General features: G+C 44.3%; 1 protein-coding gene across 2 annotated transcripts; it reads right to left on the bottom strand.

The window, feature by feature from the left end:
- Positions 1-247: 247 nt before the first annotated feature.
- Positions 248-14,824, bottom strand: LOC123992442 (F-box only protein 40). 2 transcript variants are annotated; one of them, XM_046293576.1, is made up of 6 exons: positions 14,729-14,780; positions 13,951-13,990; positions 13,457-13,791; positions 6,679-6,793; positions 5,110-6,576; positions 248-2,236 (listed from the first exon to the last, which is right to left on the bottom strand). In XM_046293576.1, exons 3-6 carry the CDS (start codon positions 13,777-13,779, stop codon positions 2,024-2,026), a joined length of 2,118 nt encoding a protein of 705 aa, XP_046149532.1. In that variant the 5' UTR covers positions 13,780-13,791; positions 13,951-13,990; positions 14,729-14,780; the 3' UTR covers positions 248-2,023. The 2 variants fall into 2 exon arrangements, with proteins under 2 accessions (XP_046149532.1, XP_046149531.1); XM_046293575.1 differs by lacking the exon at positions 13,951-13,990 and having other exon boundaries at positions 14,729-14,824.
- Between the last annotated feature and the right edge of the window lie 586 nt (positions 14,825-15,410).

The raw sequence follows: 15,410 nt of genomic DNA, 5'->3' as shown, positions 1-15,410 counted from the left end.
ATTAGCATGTCGTACCTCTTTGTAGTTAATAAATCCCATGTAAAACATAATAACTATAGTATCTCTAACTAGCATTGAAAAAGTTAATCCATTCTTCTCTAATTAAAAATCTTTCTCCCTAATTACTGAAACATCAGTAGGTACATTAGCATAAGCTTCAAAGGGGACGGGCAGGTTGCCAACACACACACATACACGGGCAAAGATCAGCTGGCAGATAGAGACTTGAATACATATCTGAGTGACAAAGTGTGCTTTGTTGTCTTTATTGTGGGATTGAACGTAACATAATGTTATTAACCGGTTCCCATACTTTTAAAATAAAGTTTATGGTCCAGACCACTAGATATCACTTCCGTCCGTGGTTCTGAATCTGTTCCTCAGAAAAAGACATCCCTGAACCGGTTCCAACCTCTGGTGTATTATGGGATTTAAATCATTTATGAAGAGTTAGTACATAGTTTTAAAGGCTCTACATTAATTACCAACTGAGGTATTAGTAAGTGCATATACTCACATTTACAACTGCACTCATTAACAATCAATAAATATACCATTTATGACACATATACAGTAAATATGTGTATAAATGGTGAGTCAAACCATTGATCAACCGTTAACTTGGGGGCAGGGAGACTAGTTGTTAGAGCGTTGGACTAGTAACCGAAAGATTGCAAGATCGAATCCCCGAGCTGACAAGGTAAAAATCTGTCATTCTGCCCCCAGAACAAGGCAGTTAACCCACTGTTCATAAACCGTCATTTGAAATAAGAATTTGTTCTCTACTGACTTGCCTAGTTAAATAAAGGTAAGACTAAATAAAATAACAAATACTTTATAAATAATTTTATGAGATGACAATAACTAATTTATAACTGGTTTATAAGTACCCTAGTGGTACATTATTAATATGAGATGACAATAACTAATGTATACCTGGTTTATAAGTACCCTAGTGGTACATTATTAATATGAGATGACAATAACTAATTTATACCAGGTTTATAAGTACCCTAGTGGTACATTATTAATATGAGATGACAATAACTAATTTATACCAGGTTTATAAGTACCCTAGTGGTACATTATTAATATGAGATGACAATAACTAATTTATACCAGGTTTATAAGTACCCTAGTGGTACATTATTAATATGAGATGACAATAACTAATGTATAACTGGTTTATAAGTACCCTAGTGGTACATTATTAATATGAGATGACAATAACTAATGTATAACTGGTTTATAAGTACCCTAGTGGTACATTATTAATATGAGATGACAATAACTCATGTATAACTGGTTTATAAGTAACCTAGTGGTACATTATTAATAATACACTAATTGTTTACATGCTATGATCAAACACCGTATTCATTATCCTATAAATCATGTAAAATAGTGTTTATAAATACTTCATAAATCATGTAAAATGGTGTTTATAAATAATTATGAATAATGTAAAATAGTATTTATTAATAATTAATAAATTACGTAAAATAGTGTTTGACATTTCTTTTAATCATTAAAATAGTATTTATTAATAATTTATAAATTATGTAAAATAGTGTTTATGAATAATTATAAATCATTAAAATAGTGTTTATAAATAATTTATAAATAATGTAAAATAGTGTTTATGAATCATTTATAAATCATGTAAAATAGTGTTTATAAATGCATTAATTACTTTGTAGAAATTGCTTATTGACATTTATACATTTAGTAACAGTGATTAATTGTAAGCTCTTACAGGGTATTTCTACGAGGTTTATTAAGGGACCTTAGTCTTCTGCTCATTTTCCCAGCATACATCACACGCACACAGTTGAGAGGAGCACAGGGTCAAGCTGCAAGGAAGGGCCTTGCTCCAAGGCCCAACAGTAGAGAATTGTTGTTAGGATTTAAAGCCAGTGCTCAGATCAATCGAGTGCCCGGCCCAGGATTCAAATCGGTGACTTTCCGGCTACAGGTCCAAATCCTTAGCTGCTGGGTTACCTACCACCCACTCCTTATAATGTCATTGGTCTGCTAGAGGCAGGTCATACTCCTGGGACAGGTTCAGTAGGCCCTGGGGTCTCTCTCTGACCCCCTCCATGCTGGCTAGCTTTACAGGCTGACTGAGCTCCTCTCTCTGGTAGAAAGGGCAGACCTTCAGGTGCTCAGACATGGAGGGGACATCATCAAAGCACCACCTGTCCACCTTGGAAAACAGACTGCTAAACTCCCATACCTTAGGAAACCAGCCACAGAGAGAAAGAGAGAGAGAATGTTTTTTATTACACAGAGTATTAGATTGGGTCAAGGAGTTTTTCCTGACGATGTGACCTGACCAGGAAAAACTGTAAACTCTATGATCTCTAGAGCCACGTGGTCAGGAAAAACTCCTAGTAAAGAATAATAATATAATTATATGTAATATATATAATATAACTCTAGTATACTAAGTTCTGATGCATGGTACCTCTTGATATGAAGCTCTATTACATTGTTAACAAAATCCTATTTATTCCGTATTCAGTTTTATACTGTCCTCGTTGTTGATGTGTATGGATTTCCTGCCTAGCAACCTGTTGTCTGTGTGCATCCCAGTTGGAAACCTATTCCCTACAATAGTGTGCTACAGGTCTTAATCAAAACAAATGCACTACAAAGGGACAAGGGCTTGGTGGCATTCCAGACCACTGATATCATTGGCATGCTCTTTGTCCCGTGGACACACGGACTGGCTCTCTCTCTCTCTCTCTCTCCCCGATTGGTTGGTGCCAAACACTGGGATGGGAAATTCAACTCATAATCGTGTCTCAGAGGAATGAAGGGAGTAGTCAGGGGGCTCTTTACAATGCAACAGCTGTCATAGGACTAGAAATGCATCCCAAATGGCATTCTATTCTCTACATAGTGCACTACTTTTGACCAGGGCCCATAGCTCTATAGGGTTCCTGTTGGGACAAGACTGAGATTTATGAATTACCTTCATAAGTAGTTCAGGTTTACAGGGAATAGGGTGCAGATTGGGAAGCAACCCTCAGACTAGGCTGGATCCATTTCTCTGTCCAAAAGAGATGTAGAGAATGTGGCTGGATGCCATATAGGGCCGGGCGGTCATATTAGGGTGACCTGGTAACTATGCTATCGCACAGTGACTGACGGACCACCTGGTCAGTAGACAGAACTAAATCACATGATGTGACCGAACAACAACAGTATGTTTGAACCTTTGGCTTTCTTTCGAATCAGTGACATGTTTACAACCAAACACATGTTCATTCTGCCTTTCACTTTCCATTGAAAGTTTATGGCAGGGCGAATAGACTTACATCCACCAGTATTTGTCCTACCACAGATTTAGGCTATAGGCCTGCCTACCTCTGGAGGGGATGTGTGGGGATGGAGATAGGAAACTCTTTATGTTGTTGTTGTGTGTGTATATATATATATATATATATAGTCAGTCAGTGGCGGATTATATAGGTATAGGCGACACAGGTATTTTGACCTCAGGTCTCCCCTCTGGAAGGGGGAGCGGGGGAATCTATCAAATAGCGCACCTTTAACTTTGTACAGTACTAATGAAATTAGTCAAATCAGTCACACTACGAAATGCTACCAAATAAACCACAATTAATTCATAATACTGTGAATATATAGTTTCACAATCTTTAGGAATAATATAAAACCAGTCTGCACACCACCAAGGTGAACTGGTTTAGTCATGACTCTTGGTTGACAGTGTTTGGGGATGGTTAATGTAGTCTTGACTCTTGGTTGACAGTGTTTGGGGATGGTTAATGTAGTCTTAACTCTTGGTTGACAGTGTTGGGGGATGGGTAATGTATTCTTAACTCTTGGTTGACAGTGTTGGGGGATGGGTAATGTATTCTTAACTCTTGGTTGACAGTGTTTGGGGATGGTTAATGTAGTCTTAACTCTTGGTTGACAGTGTTGGGGGATGGGTAATGTAGTCTTGAATCTTGGTTGACAGTGTTGGGGGATGGGTAATGTATTCTTAACTCTTGGTTGACAGTGTTGGGGGATGGGTAATGTAGTCTTGACTCTTGGTTGACAGTGTTGGGGGATGGGTAATGTATTCTTAACTCTTGGTTGACAGTGTTGGGGGATGGGTAATGTAGTCTTAAATCTTGGTTGACAGTGTTGGGGGATGGGTAATGTAGTCTTGACTCTTGGTTGACAGTGTTGGAGGATGGGTAATGTAGTCTTGACTCTTGGTTGACAGTGTTGGGGGATGGGTAATGTAGTCTTAACTCTTGGTTGACAGTGTTGGGGGATGGGTAATGTAGTCTTGACTCTTGGTTGACAGTGTTGGGGGATGGGTAATGTAGTCTTGACTCTTGGTTGACAGTGTTGGGGGATGGGTAATGTAGTCTTGACTCTTGGTTGACAGTGTTGGGGGATGGGTAATGTATTGACTCTTGGTTGACAGTGTTGGGGGATGGGTAACGTATTGACTCTTGGTTGACAGTGTTGGGGGGATGGGTAATGTATTGACTCTTGGTTGACAGTGTTGGAGGATGGGTAATGTATTGACTCTTGGTTGACGGTGTTGGGGGATGGGTAATGTATTGACTCTTGGTTGACAGTGTTGGGGGGGATGGGTAATGTATTGACTCTTGGTTGACAGTGTTGGGGGATGGGTAATGTAGTCTTGACTCTTGGTTGACAGTGTTGGGGGGGATGGGTAATGTATTGACTCTTGGTTGACAGTGTTGGGGGGATGTATATTTTTTATTTATGTAGTTTTAAATGTTGCTTATTTATTTGTGTTGATTCAAATGTCTGAATAAAAATGACAGAATGGGCCTTTTTTCTTTTTGGTGCCGGGGAGGGGGCACTGAATGTGGGATCTCCCAGGGAGCCATACAAGCTACATCTGCCACTGTATACAGAACCAATCAAACGTTTGGACACACCTACTCATTCAAGGGTTTTTTTTATTTAAAAAAATATATTTTCTACATTGTAGAATAACCATGGACTCTATACCAGATAGTACTAGAGACAAGAAAATATAATACCACAAAAAGGGATGATTTCCATCCCTTAATAAATATATATATATATTTTAAATTCAGGCAAAATACTCACCTTTTTTCTACATTTCCATGAAGACCCTCCATGGGAGTAGGTCTTCTTCTCCCATTTCAGATAGACCATACCCCTCTCCTCTAGCAGTGTGACACACACCTCCCTCATCAACTGGGACACCTGGGACAGCTGAGACAGGCTAAAGCTGTCCAGGAACCCTGCCAGGTGATGGAGGATCTCAAAGGGAAGTCTGCTCAACGGGTCCAGCTTACGTGGATGCTTCCTGTCAGAGGTGATGCTGATGGTCTTCTCAGAGTCGGACAGCATTGAGGGGCCCTCTGGTTTGAGGCTGAAGGTACTGAGATCCTGGTGGTAGGTGACGGTGGCTCTCTGACCTGCAGGATGGAACCTCCTCTGGCTGTAGTTGCAGCCTAGGTACGCTAGAGGGCAGCGCTGCTCGAACCAGCCGTTCAGGCAGGACTGGACGTCCAAGTGCACATTCTTGAAGTGAGTGTGGTATTCATCGCGGCGGAAGACGTGGCCACAGAGGTAACTAAAAGCAGAGTTGGTAAAGTTGTGTCTTCTGGTTATGTCCTCAGCTTGGATCTGGACATAGAGGCCTTTGTGTGTGTCTGTGATGATGTCTGCCAGAGAGGCTTCAGGTTTGAATGGAGCAGATGGGATGTTGTAAGTCTGTGTTCCAATGTGTACATAGAAGCCATCTGCTCCTCCACTTTCTGAGATGTTGTGACCCTTCAGTTCTTTCTCCAAGAAGCACAACAAAGTTGCATTGACTTCATCACACTTCGGAAGATCCTCTACGGACACACCTAGATCTGACGTGTCAACACTTTTGTTGACCATCGGTGACCAAGGGTCGTGCATGTGAATCCGTTTCGGCCGGTAGCTCGTGGGAACGTTGAACGTTCTGACAGTTTGAACCTCTATGGGCTCCAGCTTTCCATAAACAAAGTCCTTGTCCCTTGGGGTGCAGGCGGCAAGCTGACCGAAGTTGATCAGCATAGCTCCATGGTGGACCAAATACATGTTGTAGTCTGCAGTGGTGACCTCTCTACGCAGTCTCTCCATGACCCCGTCCTGCCACGGTGCAAGGCCAGACCTGGTGACGTCTACGGCACGTGCAGTGGCTCCATTCTCCTGGCACTCCTTGGATGATTCATCCCCATCCAGCTCTCTATGACCATTTGACAAGCTAAATGCTTTCTCTTCTTCACCATCACCGGGATTCAACTTCTTCTCCATGTTTTTGACGGTTTGTTGGCATCCCTTCATCTCCTTTCTGTACTTGGCCTCATAGGAGCTGTAGTTCTGGAGAGTGGCCACGTCCATGTTCTTGGCCAAGGCCTCCCTCTCTTCCTGACTCAGTTCCTTCTCCTGCCCCATCCCATCTCCATAACCGTTATATCCATCCTCCATTGCTTCACTGGGGTCTAACGAACTACAACCTTCACCTGCAGAGCTGGTGACCCCTACATCTATCTCTTTCTGAGCAGGTTCTGCTTTCACCTTCAGAAAGAAGACAACAAAGCTAGGCAGTTTGATGCAGAAAACTTTACTAAACTATTAACAAAATATTAACAGAAATATGTATAAAAAGAATCGCATTACCTTCTCCATCAGCTCAGGGAAGACGGTCTTCATCTTGAGGCATCTGAAGAGGAGATCCTGGTCTCTCAGGGCCATGGACACGTTCAGCTGCTTCTCAGGGTCAGTCAGGGTGGTCCTGTAGAAATAGCAGTAAACTCCATTATTAAGAGGACCATGGACACGTTCAGCTGCTTCTCAGGGTCAGTCAGGGTGGTCCTGTAGAAATAGCAGTAAACTCCGTTATTAAGAGGACCATGGACACGTTCAGCTGCTTCTCAGGGTCAGCCAGGGTGGTCCTGTAGAAATAGCAGTAAACTCCGTTATTAAGAGGACCAGGGACACGTTCAGCTGCTTCTCAGGGTCAGCCAGGGTGGTCCTGTAGAAATAGCAGTAAACTCCATTATTAAGAGGACCATGGACACGTTCAGCTGCTTCTCAGGGTCAGCCAGGGTGGTCCTGTAGAAATAGCAGTAAACTCCATTATTAAGAGGACCAGGGACACATGCAGCTGTAGCAGAATCATCTATATTTTTTCAGTGTCTTTGTTTCTCTATGTTGATTTGAATCTGCCTTGGCAGGAACTAATGGGAATCCGTAATAAACCCCAGGAAGAGTAGCTGCTGCCTTGGCAGGAACTAATGGGGACCCATAATAAACCCTAGGAAGAGTAGCTGCAGCACATTATACCACACCACACCACACCACATTATACCACACCACAGCACAACACATTATACCACACAACACCACAGCATATTATACCACACTACACCACAGCACATTATACCACACCACAACACATTATACCACACCACACAACATTATACCACACCACACCACATTATACCACACCACAGCACAACACATTATACCACACAACACCACAGCATATTATACCACACTACACCACAACACATTATACCACACCACAACACATTATACCACACCACACCACATTATACCACACCACAACACATTATACCACACCACACCACACCACAGCACATTATACCACACCCCACCACAGCACATTATACCACACCACACCACATTATACAACACCACAGCACATTATACCACACCACAACACATTAAATCAAATCAAATTTTATTTGTCACATACACATGGTTAGCAGATGTTAATACGAGTGTAGCGAAATGCTTGTGCTTCTAGTTCCGACAATGCAGTAATAACCAACAAGTAATCTAACTAACAATTCCAAAACTACTGTCTTATACACAGTGTAAGGGGATAAAGAATATGTACATAAAGATATATGAATGAGTGATGGTACAGAGCAGCATAGACAAGATACAGTAGATGGTATCGAGTACAGCATATACATATGAGATGAGTATGTAAACAAAGTGGCATAGTTAGAGTGGCTAGTGATACATGTATTACATAAGGATGCAGTAGATGATATAGAGTACAGTATATACGTATGCATATGAGATGAATAATGTAGGGTACTTTTCAACAATTACAGACCAGTATCCCTTCTTTCTTTTCTCTCCAAAACTCTTGAACGTGCCGTCCTTGGCCAGCTCTCCCGCTATCTCTCTCTGAATGACCTTCTTGATCCAAATCAGTCAGGTTTCAAGACTAGTCATTCAACTGAGACTGCTCTCCTCTGTATCACGGAGGCGCTCCGCACTGCTAAAGCTAACTCTCTCTCCTCTGCTCTCATCCTTCTAGATCTATCGGCTGCCTTCGATACTGTGAACCATCAGATCCTCCTCTCCACCCTCTCCGAGTTGGGCATCTCCGGCGCGGCCCACGCTTGGATTGCGTCCTACCTGACAGGTCGCTCCTACCAGGTGGCGTGGCGAGAATCTGTCTCCTCACCACGCGCTCTCACCACTGGTGTCCCCCAGGGCTCTGTTCTTGGCCCTCTCCTATTCTCGCTATACACCAAGTCACTTGGCTCTGTCATAACCTCACATGGTCTCTCTTATCATTGCTATGCAGACGACACACAATTAATCTTCTCCTTTCCCCCTTCTGATGACCAGGTGGCGAATCGCATCTCTGCATGTCTGGCAGACATATCAGTGTGGATGACGGATCACCACCTCAAGCTGAACCTCGGCAAGACGGAGCTGCTCTTCCTCCCGGGGAAGGACTGCCCGTTCCATGATCTCGCCATCACGGTCGACAACTCCATTGTGTCCTCCTCCCAGAGCGCCAAGAACCTTGGCGTGATCCTGGACAACACCCTGTCGTTCTCAACTAACATCAAGGCAGTGGCCCGTTCCTGTAGGTTCATGCTCTACAACATCCGCAGAGTACGACCCTGCCTCACACAGGAAGCGGCGCAGGTCCTAATCCAGGCACTTGTCATCTCCCGTCTGGATTACTGCAACTCGCTGTTGGCTGGGCTCCCTGCCTGTGCCATTAAACCCCTTCAACTCATCCAGAACGCCGCAGCCCGTCTGGTGTTCAACCTTCCCAAGTTCTCTCACGTCACCCCGCTCCTCCGTTCTCTCCACTGGCTTCCAGTTGAAGCTCGCATCCGCTACAAGACCATGGTGCTTGCCTACGGAGCTGTGAGGGGAACGGCACCTCAGTACCTCCAGGCTCTGATCAGGCCCTACACCCAAACAAGGGCACTGCGTTCATCCACCTCTGGCCTGCTCGCCTCCCTACCACTGAGGAAGTACAGCTCCCGCTCAGCCCAGTCAAAACTGTTCGCTGCCCTGGCCCCCCCAATGGTGGAACAAACTCCCTCACGACGCCAGGACAGCGGAGTCAATCACCACCTTCCGGAGACACCTGAAACCCCACCTCTTTAAGGAATACCTAGGATAGGTTAAGTAATCCCTCTCACCCCACCCCCCCTAAGTTTTAGATGCACTATTGTTAAGTGACTGTCCCACTGGATGTCATAAGGTGAATGCACCAATTTGTAAGTCGCCCTGGATAAGAGCGTCTGCTAAATGACTTAAATGTAATGTAAATGTAATGGGTATGTAAACATTATATTAGGTTGCATTGTTTAAAGTGGCTAGTGATATGTTTTACATCATTTCCCATCAATTCCCATTATTAAAGTGGCTGGAGTTGAGTCAGTGTCAGTGTGTTGGCAGCAGCCACTCAATGTTAGTGGTGGCTGTTTAACATTCTGATGGCCTTGAGATAGAAGCTGTTTTTCAGTCTCTCGGTCCCAGCTTTGATGCACCTGTACTGACCTCGCCTTCTGGATGATAGCGGGGTGAACAGGCAGTGGCTCGGGTGGTTGTTGTCCTTGATGATCTTTATGGCCTTCCTGTAACATCGGGTGGTGTAGGTGTCCTGGAGGGCAGGTAGTTTGCCCCCGGTGATGCGTTGTGCAGACCTCACTACCCTCTGGAGAGCCTTATGGATGTGGGCGGAGCAGTTGCCGTACCAGACGGTGATACAGCCCGCCAGAATGCTCTCGATTGTGCATCTGTAGAAGTTTGTGAGTGCTTTTGGTGACAAGCCAAATTTCTTCAGCCTCCTGAGGTTGAAGAGGCGCTGCTGCGCCTTCTTCACGATGCTGTCTGTGTGAGTGGACCAATTCAGTTTGTCTGTGATGTGTATGCCGAGGAACTTAAAACTTACTACCCTCTCCACTACTGTTCCATCGATGTGGATAGGGGGGGTGTTCCCTCTGCTGTTTCCTGAAGTTCACAATCATCTCCTTAGTTTTGTTGACGTTGAGTGTGAGGTTATTTTCCTGACACCACACTCCGAGGGCCCTTACCTCCTCCCTGTAGGCCGTCTCGTCGTTGTTGGTAATCAAGCCTACCACTGTTGTGTCGTCCGCAAACTTGATGATTGAGTTGGAGGCGTGAGTGGCGACGCAGTCGTGGGTGAACAGGGAGTACAGGAGAGGGCTCAGAACACACCCTTGTGGGGCCCCAGTGTTGAGGATCAGCGGGGTGGAGATGTTGTTGCCTACCCTCACCATCTGGGGGCGGCCGTCAGGAAGTCCAGTACCCAGTTGCACAGGGCGGGGTCGAGACCCAGGGTCTCGAGCTTGATGACGAGCTTGGAGGGTACTATGGTGTTGAATACCGAGCTGTAGTCGATGAACAGCATTCTCACATAGGTATTCCTCTTGTCCAGATGGGTTAGGGCAGTGTGCAGTGTGGTTGAGATTGCATCGTCTGTGGACCTATTTGGGCGGTAAGCAAATTGGAGTGGGTCTAGGGTGTCAGGTAGGGTGGAGGTGATATGGTCCTTGACTAGTCTCTCAAAGCACTTCATGATGACGGAAGTGAGTGCTTCGGGGCGGTAGTCATTTAGCTCAGTTACCTTAGCTGTCTTGGGAACAGGAACAATGGTGGCCCTCTTGAAGCATGTGGGAACAGCAGACTTGTATAGGGATTGATTGAATATGTCCGTAAACACACTGGCCAGCTGGTCTGCGCATGCTCTGAGGGCGCGGCTGGGGATGCCGTCTGGGCCTGCAGCCTTGCGAGGGTTAACACGTTTAAATGTTTTACTCACCTTGGCTGCAGTGAAGGAGAGTCCGCATGTTTTCGTTGCAGGCCGTGTCAGTGGCACTGTATTGTCCTCAAAGCGGGCAAAAAAGTTATTTAGTCTGCCTGGGAGCAAGACATCCTGGTCCGTGACTGGGCTGGTTTTCTTCTTGTAGTCCGTGATTGACTGTAGACCCTGCCACATACCTCTTGTGTCTGAGCCGTTGAATTGAGATTCTACTTTGTCTCTATACTGACGCTTAGCTTGTTTGATAGCCTTGCGGAGGGAATAGCTGCACTGTTTGTATTCGGTCATGTTACCAGTCACCTTGCCCTCATTAAAAGCAGTGGTTCGCGCTTTCAGTTTCACGCGAATGCTGCCATCAATCCACGGTTTCTGGTTAGGGAATGTTTTAATCATTGCTATGGGAACGACATCTTCAACGCACGTTCTAATAAACTCGCACACCGAATCAGGGTATTCTTCAATGTTGTTATCTGACGCAATACGAAACATATCCCAGTCCACGTGATGGAAGCAGTCTTGGAGTGTGGAATCAGCTTGGTCGGACCAGCGTTGGACAGACCTCAGCGTGGGAGCTTCTTGTTTTAGTTTCTGTCTGTAGGCAGGGATCAACAAAATGGAGTCGTGGTCAGCTTTTCCGAAAGGAGGGCGGGGCAGGGCCTTATATGCGTTGCGGAAGTTACAATGATCCAAGGTTTTTCCGGCCCTGGTTGCGCAATCGATATGCTGATACAATTTAGGGAGTCTTGTTTTCAGATTAGCCTTGTTAAAATCCCCAGCTACAATGAATGCAGCCTCAGGATGTATGGATTCCAGTTTGCAGAGAGTCAAATAAAGTTCGTTCAGAGCCATCGATGTGTCTGCTTAGGGGGGGTTATATACGGCTGTGATTATAATCGAAGAGAATTCTCTTGGTAGATATTGCGGTCTACATTTGATTGTGAGGAATTCTAAATCAGGTGAACAGAAGGATTTGAGTTCCTGTATGTTTCTTTCATCACACCATGTCTCGTTAGCCATAAGGCATACGCCCCCGCCCCACTTCTTACCAGAAAGGTGTTTGTTTCTGTCGGCGCAATGCGTGGCTGCACCGCTTCGGATAGCGTCTCTCCAGTGAGCCATGTTTCCGTGAAGCACAGAACGTTACAGTCTCTGATGTCCCTCTGGAATGCTACCCTTGCTCGGATTTCATCAACCTTGTTGTCAAGAGACTGGACATTGGCAAGAAGAATGCTAGGGAGTGGTGCACGGTGTGCCCTTTTTCGGAGTCTGACCAGAACACCGCCTCGTTTCCCTCTTTTTCGGAGTCATTTCCTTGGGTCGCTGCATGCGATCCATTCCGTTGTCCTGTTTGTAAGGCAGAACACAGGATCCGCGTCGCGGAAAACATATTCTTGGTCGTACTGATGGTGAGTTGACGCTGATCTTATATTCAGTAGTTCTTCTCGACTGTATGTAATGAAACCTAAGATGACCTGGGGTACTAATGTAAGAAATAACACGTAAAAAAAACAAAAAACTGCATAGTTTCCTAGGAACGCGAAGCGAGGCAGCCATCTGTTGAATGGCTTGTTTTAAGCCGTGATGACTTCAGATGAAGCATTTGTCAAATACAGTAATAGTTGTATACAATAAATCAGATAACATTCATTCTTTGTATCAACTTTGAAATGGCCTTGTATTGTGTTCCTGTTTCTTTGTGGAAAATGCAGCACATTTTACCACACCGCAGCACATTATACCACACCACATTATACCACAGCACATTATACCACAGCACATTATACCACACCGCAGCACATTATACCACAGCACATTATACCACAGCACATTATACCACACCACAACACATTATACCACACCACAGCACATTATACCACACCACAACACATTATACCACACCACAACACATTATACCACACCACAGCACATTATACCGCAGCACATTATACCACACCGCAGCACATTATACCACAGCACATTATACCACAACACATTATACCACACCACAACACATTATACCACACCACATTATACCACACCACAACACATTATACCACACCACACCACATTATACCACACCACAACACATTATACCACACCACAACACATTATACCACACCACAACACATTATACCACACCACACCACATTATACCACACCACACCACATTATACCACACCACAACACATTATACCACACCACAACACATTATACCACACAACACACATTATACCACACCACAACACACCACATTATACCACACCACACAACACACATTATACCACACCACAGCACATTATACTACACCACAGCACAACATACCTGTGGATGGAAGAGTGTGTGTCTGCCACTGGGAAGCGGATCCATTGCTGGGAGCAGATGACAGTGCTAGCGGGACAGACCGCCAGGTGCTTGGCTAGCCTGTGGCGGAGCATGGTGAAGGGACAGCCGTAGTCAACGTTGAGGCAGGGGACCATCTCATTGGGACATAGTAACTGGTGCTCCTCCTCCTTACACTTATGGAAGGCAGCGCCACAATGTAGATGACACTTAATGACCACACAGGAGACAGAGGTGTTCACGGGGGCTTGGCAGTGGAGGCTGTAACACCTCTCACAGTGCTGATGAAGCCCCTCTGGGTACATACTGCCTTTCACCTACAGAGGGAGAGAGAGGTTTTGCATCAGTGTCAGGAATACTGTTTTTTGGCGTTTTTGATTGTGATGTTGAATGTCCTACAGTATGGGGTTGGTGAACTTTGTAGTTTGATGATTAACTGTATAGTTTGACACCGAGATCTAAATAAATACACTCACCACATCAACAAATATTATTAGTTCAGAAGAATTTCACCATCTGAAAAAGTAAACCATTGAAAATAGATCAATAGGAATGTATACTTTGAACCTAAAGGCAGAGACCACAGGAGGCTGGTGGCACCTTAATTGGGGAGGATGGGCACGTGGTAATGGAAAGGTATAAACAACATCAAACACATGGTTTCCATGGTTTCCATGTGTTTGATGGCATTCCATTTGCTCCATTCCAGCCATTTTTAAGAGTCGTCCTCCCCTCAGCAGCCGCCACTGACAATAACAAGATTCATTATTTATTTTTTTAACCTTTATTTTACCAGGCAAGTCAGTTAAGAACAAATTCTTATTTTCAATGACGGCCTAGGAACAGTGGGTAAACTGCCATTTCAGGGGCAGAACGACAGATTTGTACCTTGTACCTTGTCAGCAACCTTCCGGTTACTAGTCCAACGCTCTAACCACTAGGCTACCCTGCCTCCTCTACACTCTAACCACTAGGCTACCCTGCTGCCCCGTAGCCTATATCCTCCACAGCAAACAGACAGTTGAAAACTCTAAATTAAGGAACATGGGCATGATCTTCACATCTCCTGAATGAATCCTATTATTCTGTCCAAATCTCTTGTGTTTGACCACTTTAAAACAGTTTTCATCTCACTCTTGCTCATAGAAACAAACACACATGTTCTTAGGACAGTAGTGCAGCAAAGTACCAAAAATATTTTCCAGTAATATTTCATATCAAAATTCAACAGAAATAATTGGCGTCCCCACTCACCCTCTGTAACTCTTCGTGTCCCTCTGTCAGTCTGGGTTATGTTTGTAAGCACTTCTGACTACTGTCCTACCTTTGTGATCAGCTTCTGCAGTGTATCTATGCGTTATAAATAGCCAGACAGAGGCGTTGACAGACCGTTGTGACAGAGCACTGGTACTAAGCCTTTGACAGACAAGGTCAAGTTACTGGCTCCGATACCACTAGAGTAGTGTCTGTGGAGTATCAATCAATAGTCAATCAATAGTCAATCAATAGTCAATCAATAGTCAATCAATAGTCAATCAATAGTCAATCGTCTGTTGAATGGCTTGTTTTAAGCCGTGATGACTTCAGATGAAGGATTTATCAAATACAGTAATAGTTGTATACAATAAATCAGATAACATTCATTCTTTGTATCAACTTTGAAGTGGCCTTGTATTGTGTTCCTGTTTCTTTGTGGAAAATGTATTGTTGTTTGAGGTCACGTGTATGTATACTGTACTTGCTAAATGGACTCATATCCTACAGCAGTGTACCAGCAGATGTCACTAGTGGTGTTTGAATTAGTTTGAACAAGCTATAAAATCCATTAGATGTACTCAGATTCAAACCAATGCACCTCAGCATCATGTCTTTGCGTGGATTTTTTAACACTGTGAATGAGAATGCCAGCTGCAGACTAAAGCGGTCAATACCAAAT

This window comes from Oncorhynchus gorbuscha, linkage group LG13 (assembly GCF_021184085.1).
Source record: "Oncorhynchus gorbuscha isolate QuinsamMale2020 ecotype Even-year linkage group LG13, OgorEven_v1.0, whole genome shotgun sequence".
Lineage (NCBI taxonomy): Eukaryota > Metazoa > Chordata > Actinopteri > Salmoniformes > Salmonidae > Oncorhynchus > Oncorhynchus gorbuscha.
Note: the sequence above shows the minus strand (reverse complement) of the source record. Positions and strands in the feature narration are given on the sequence as shown.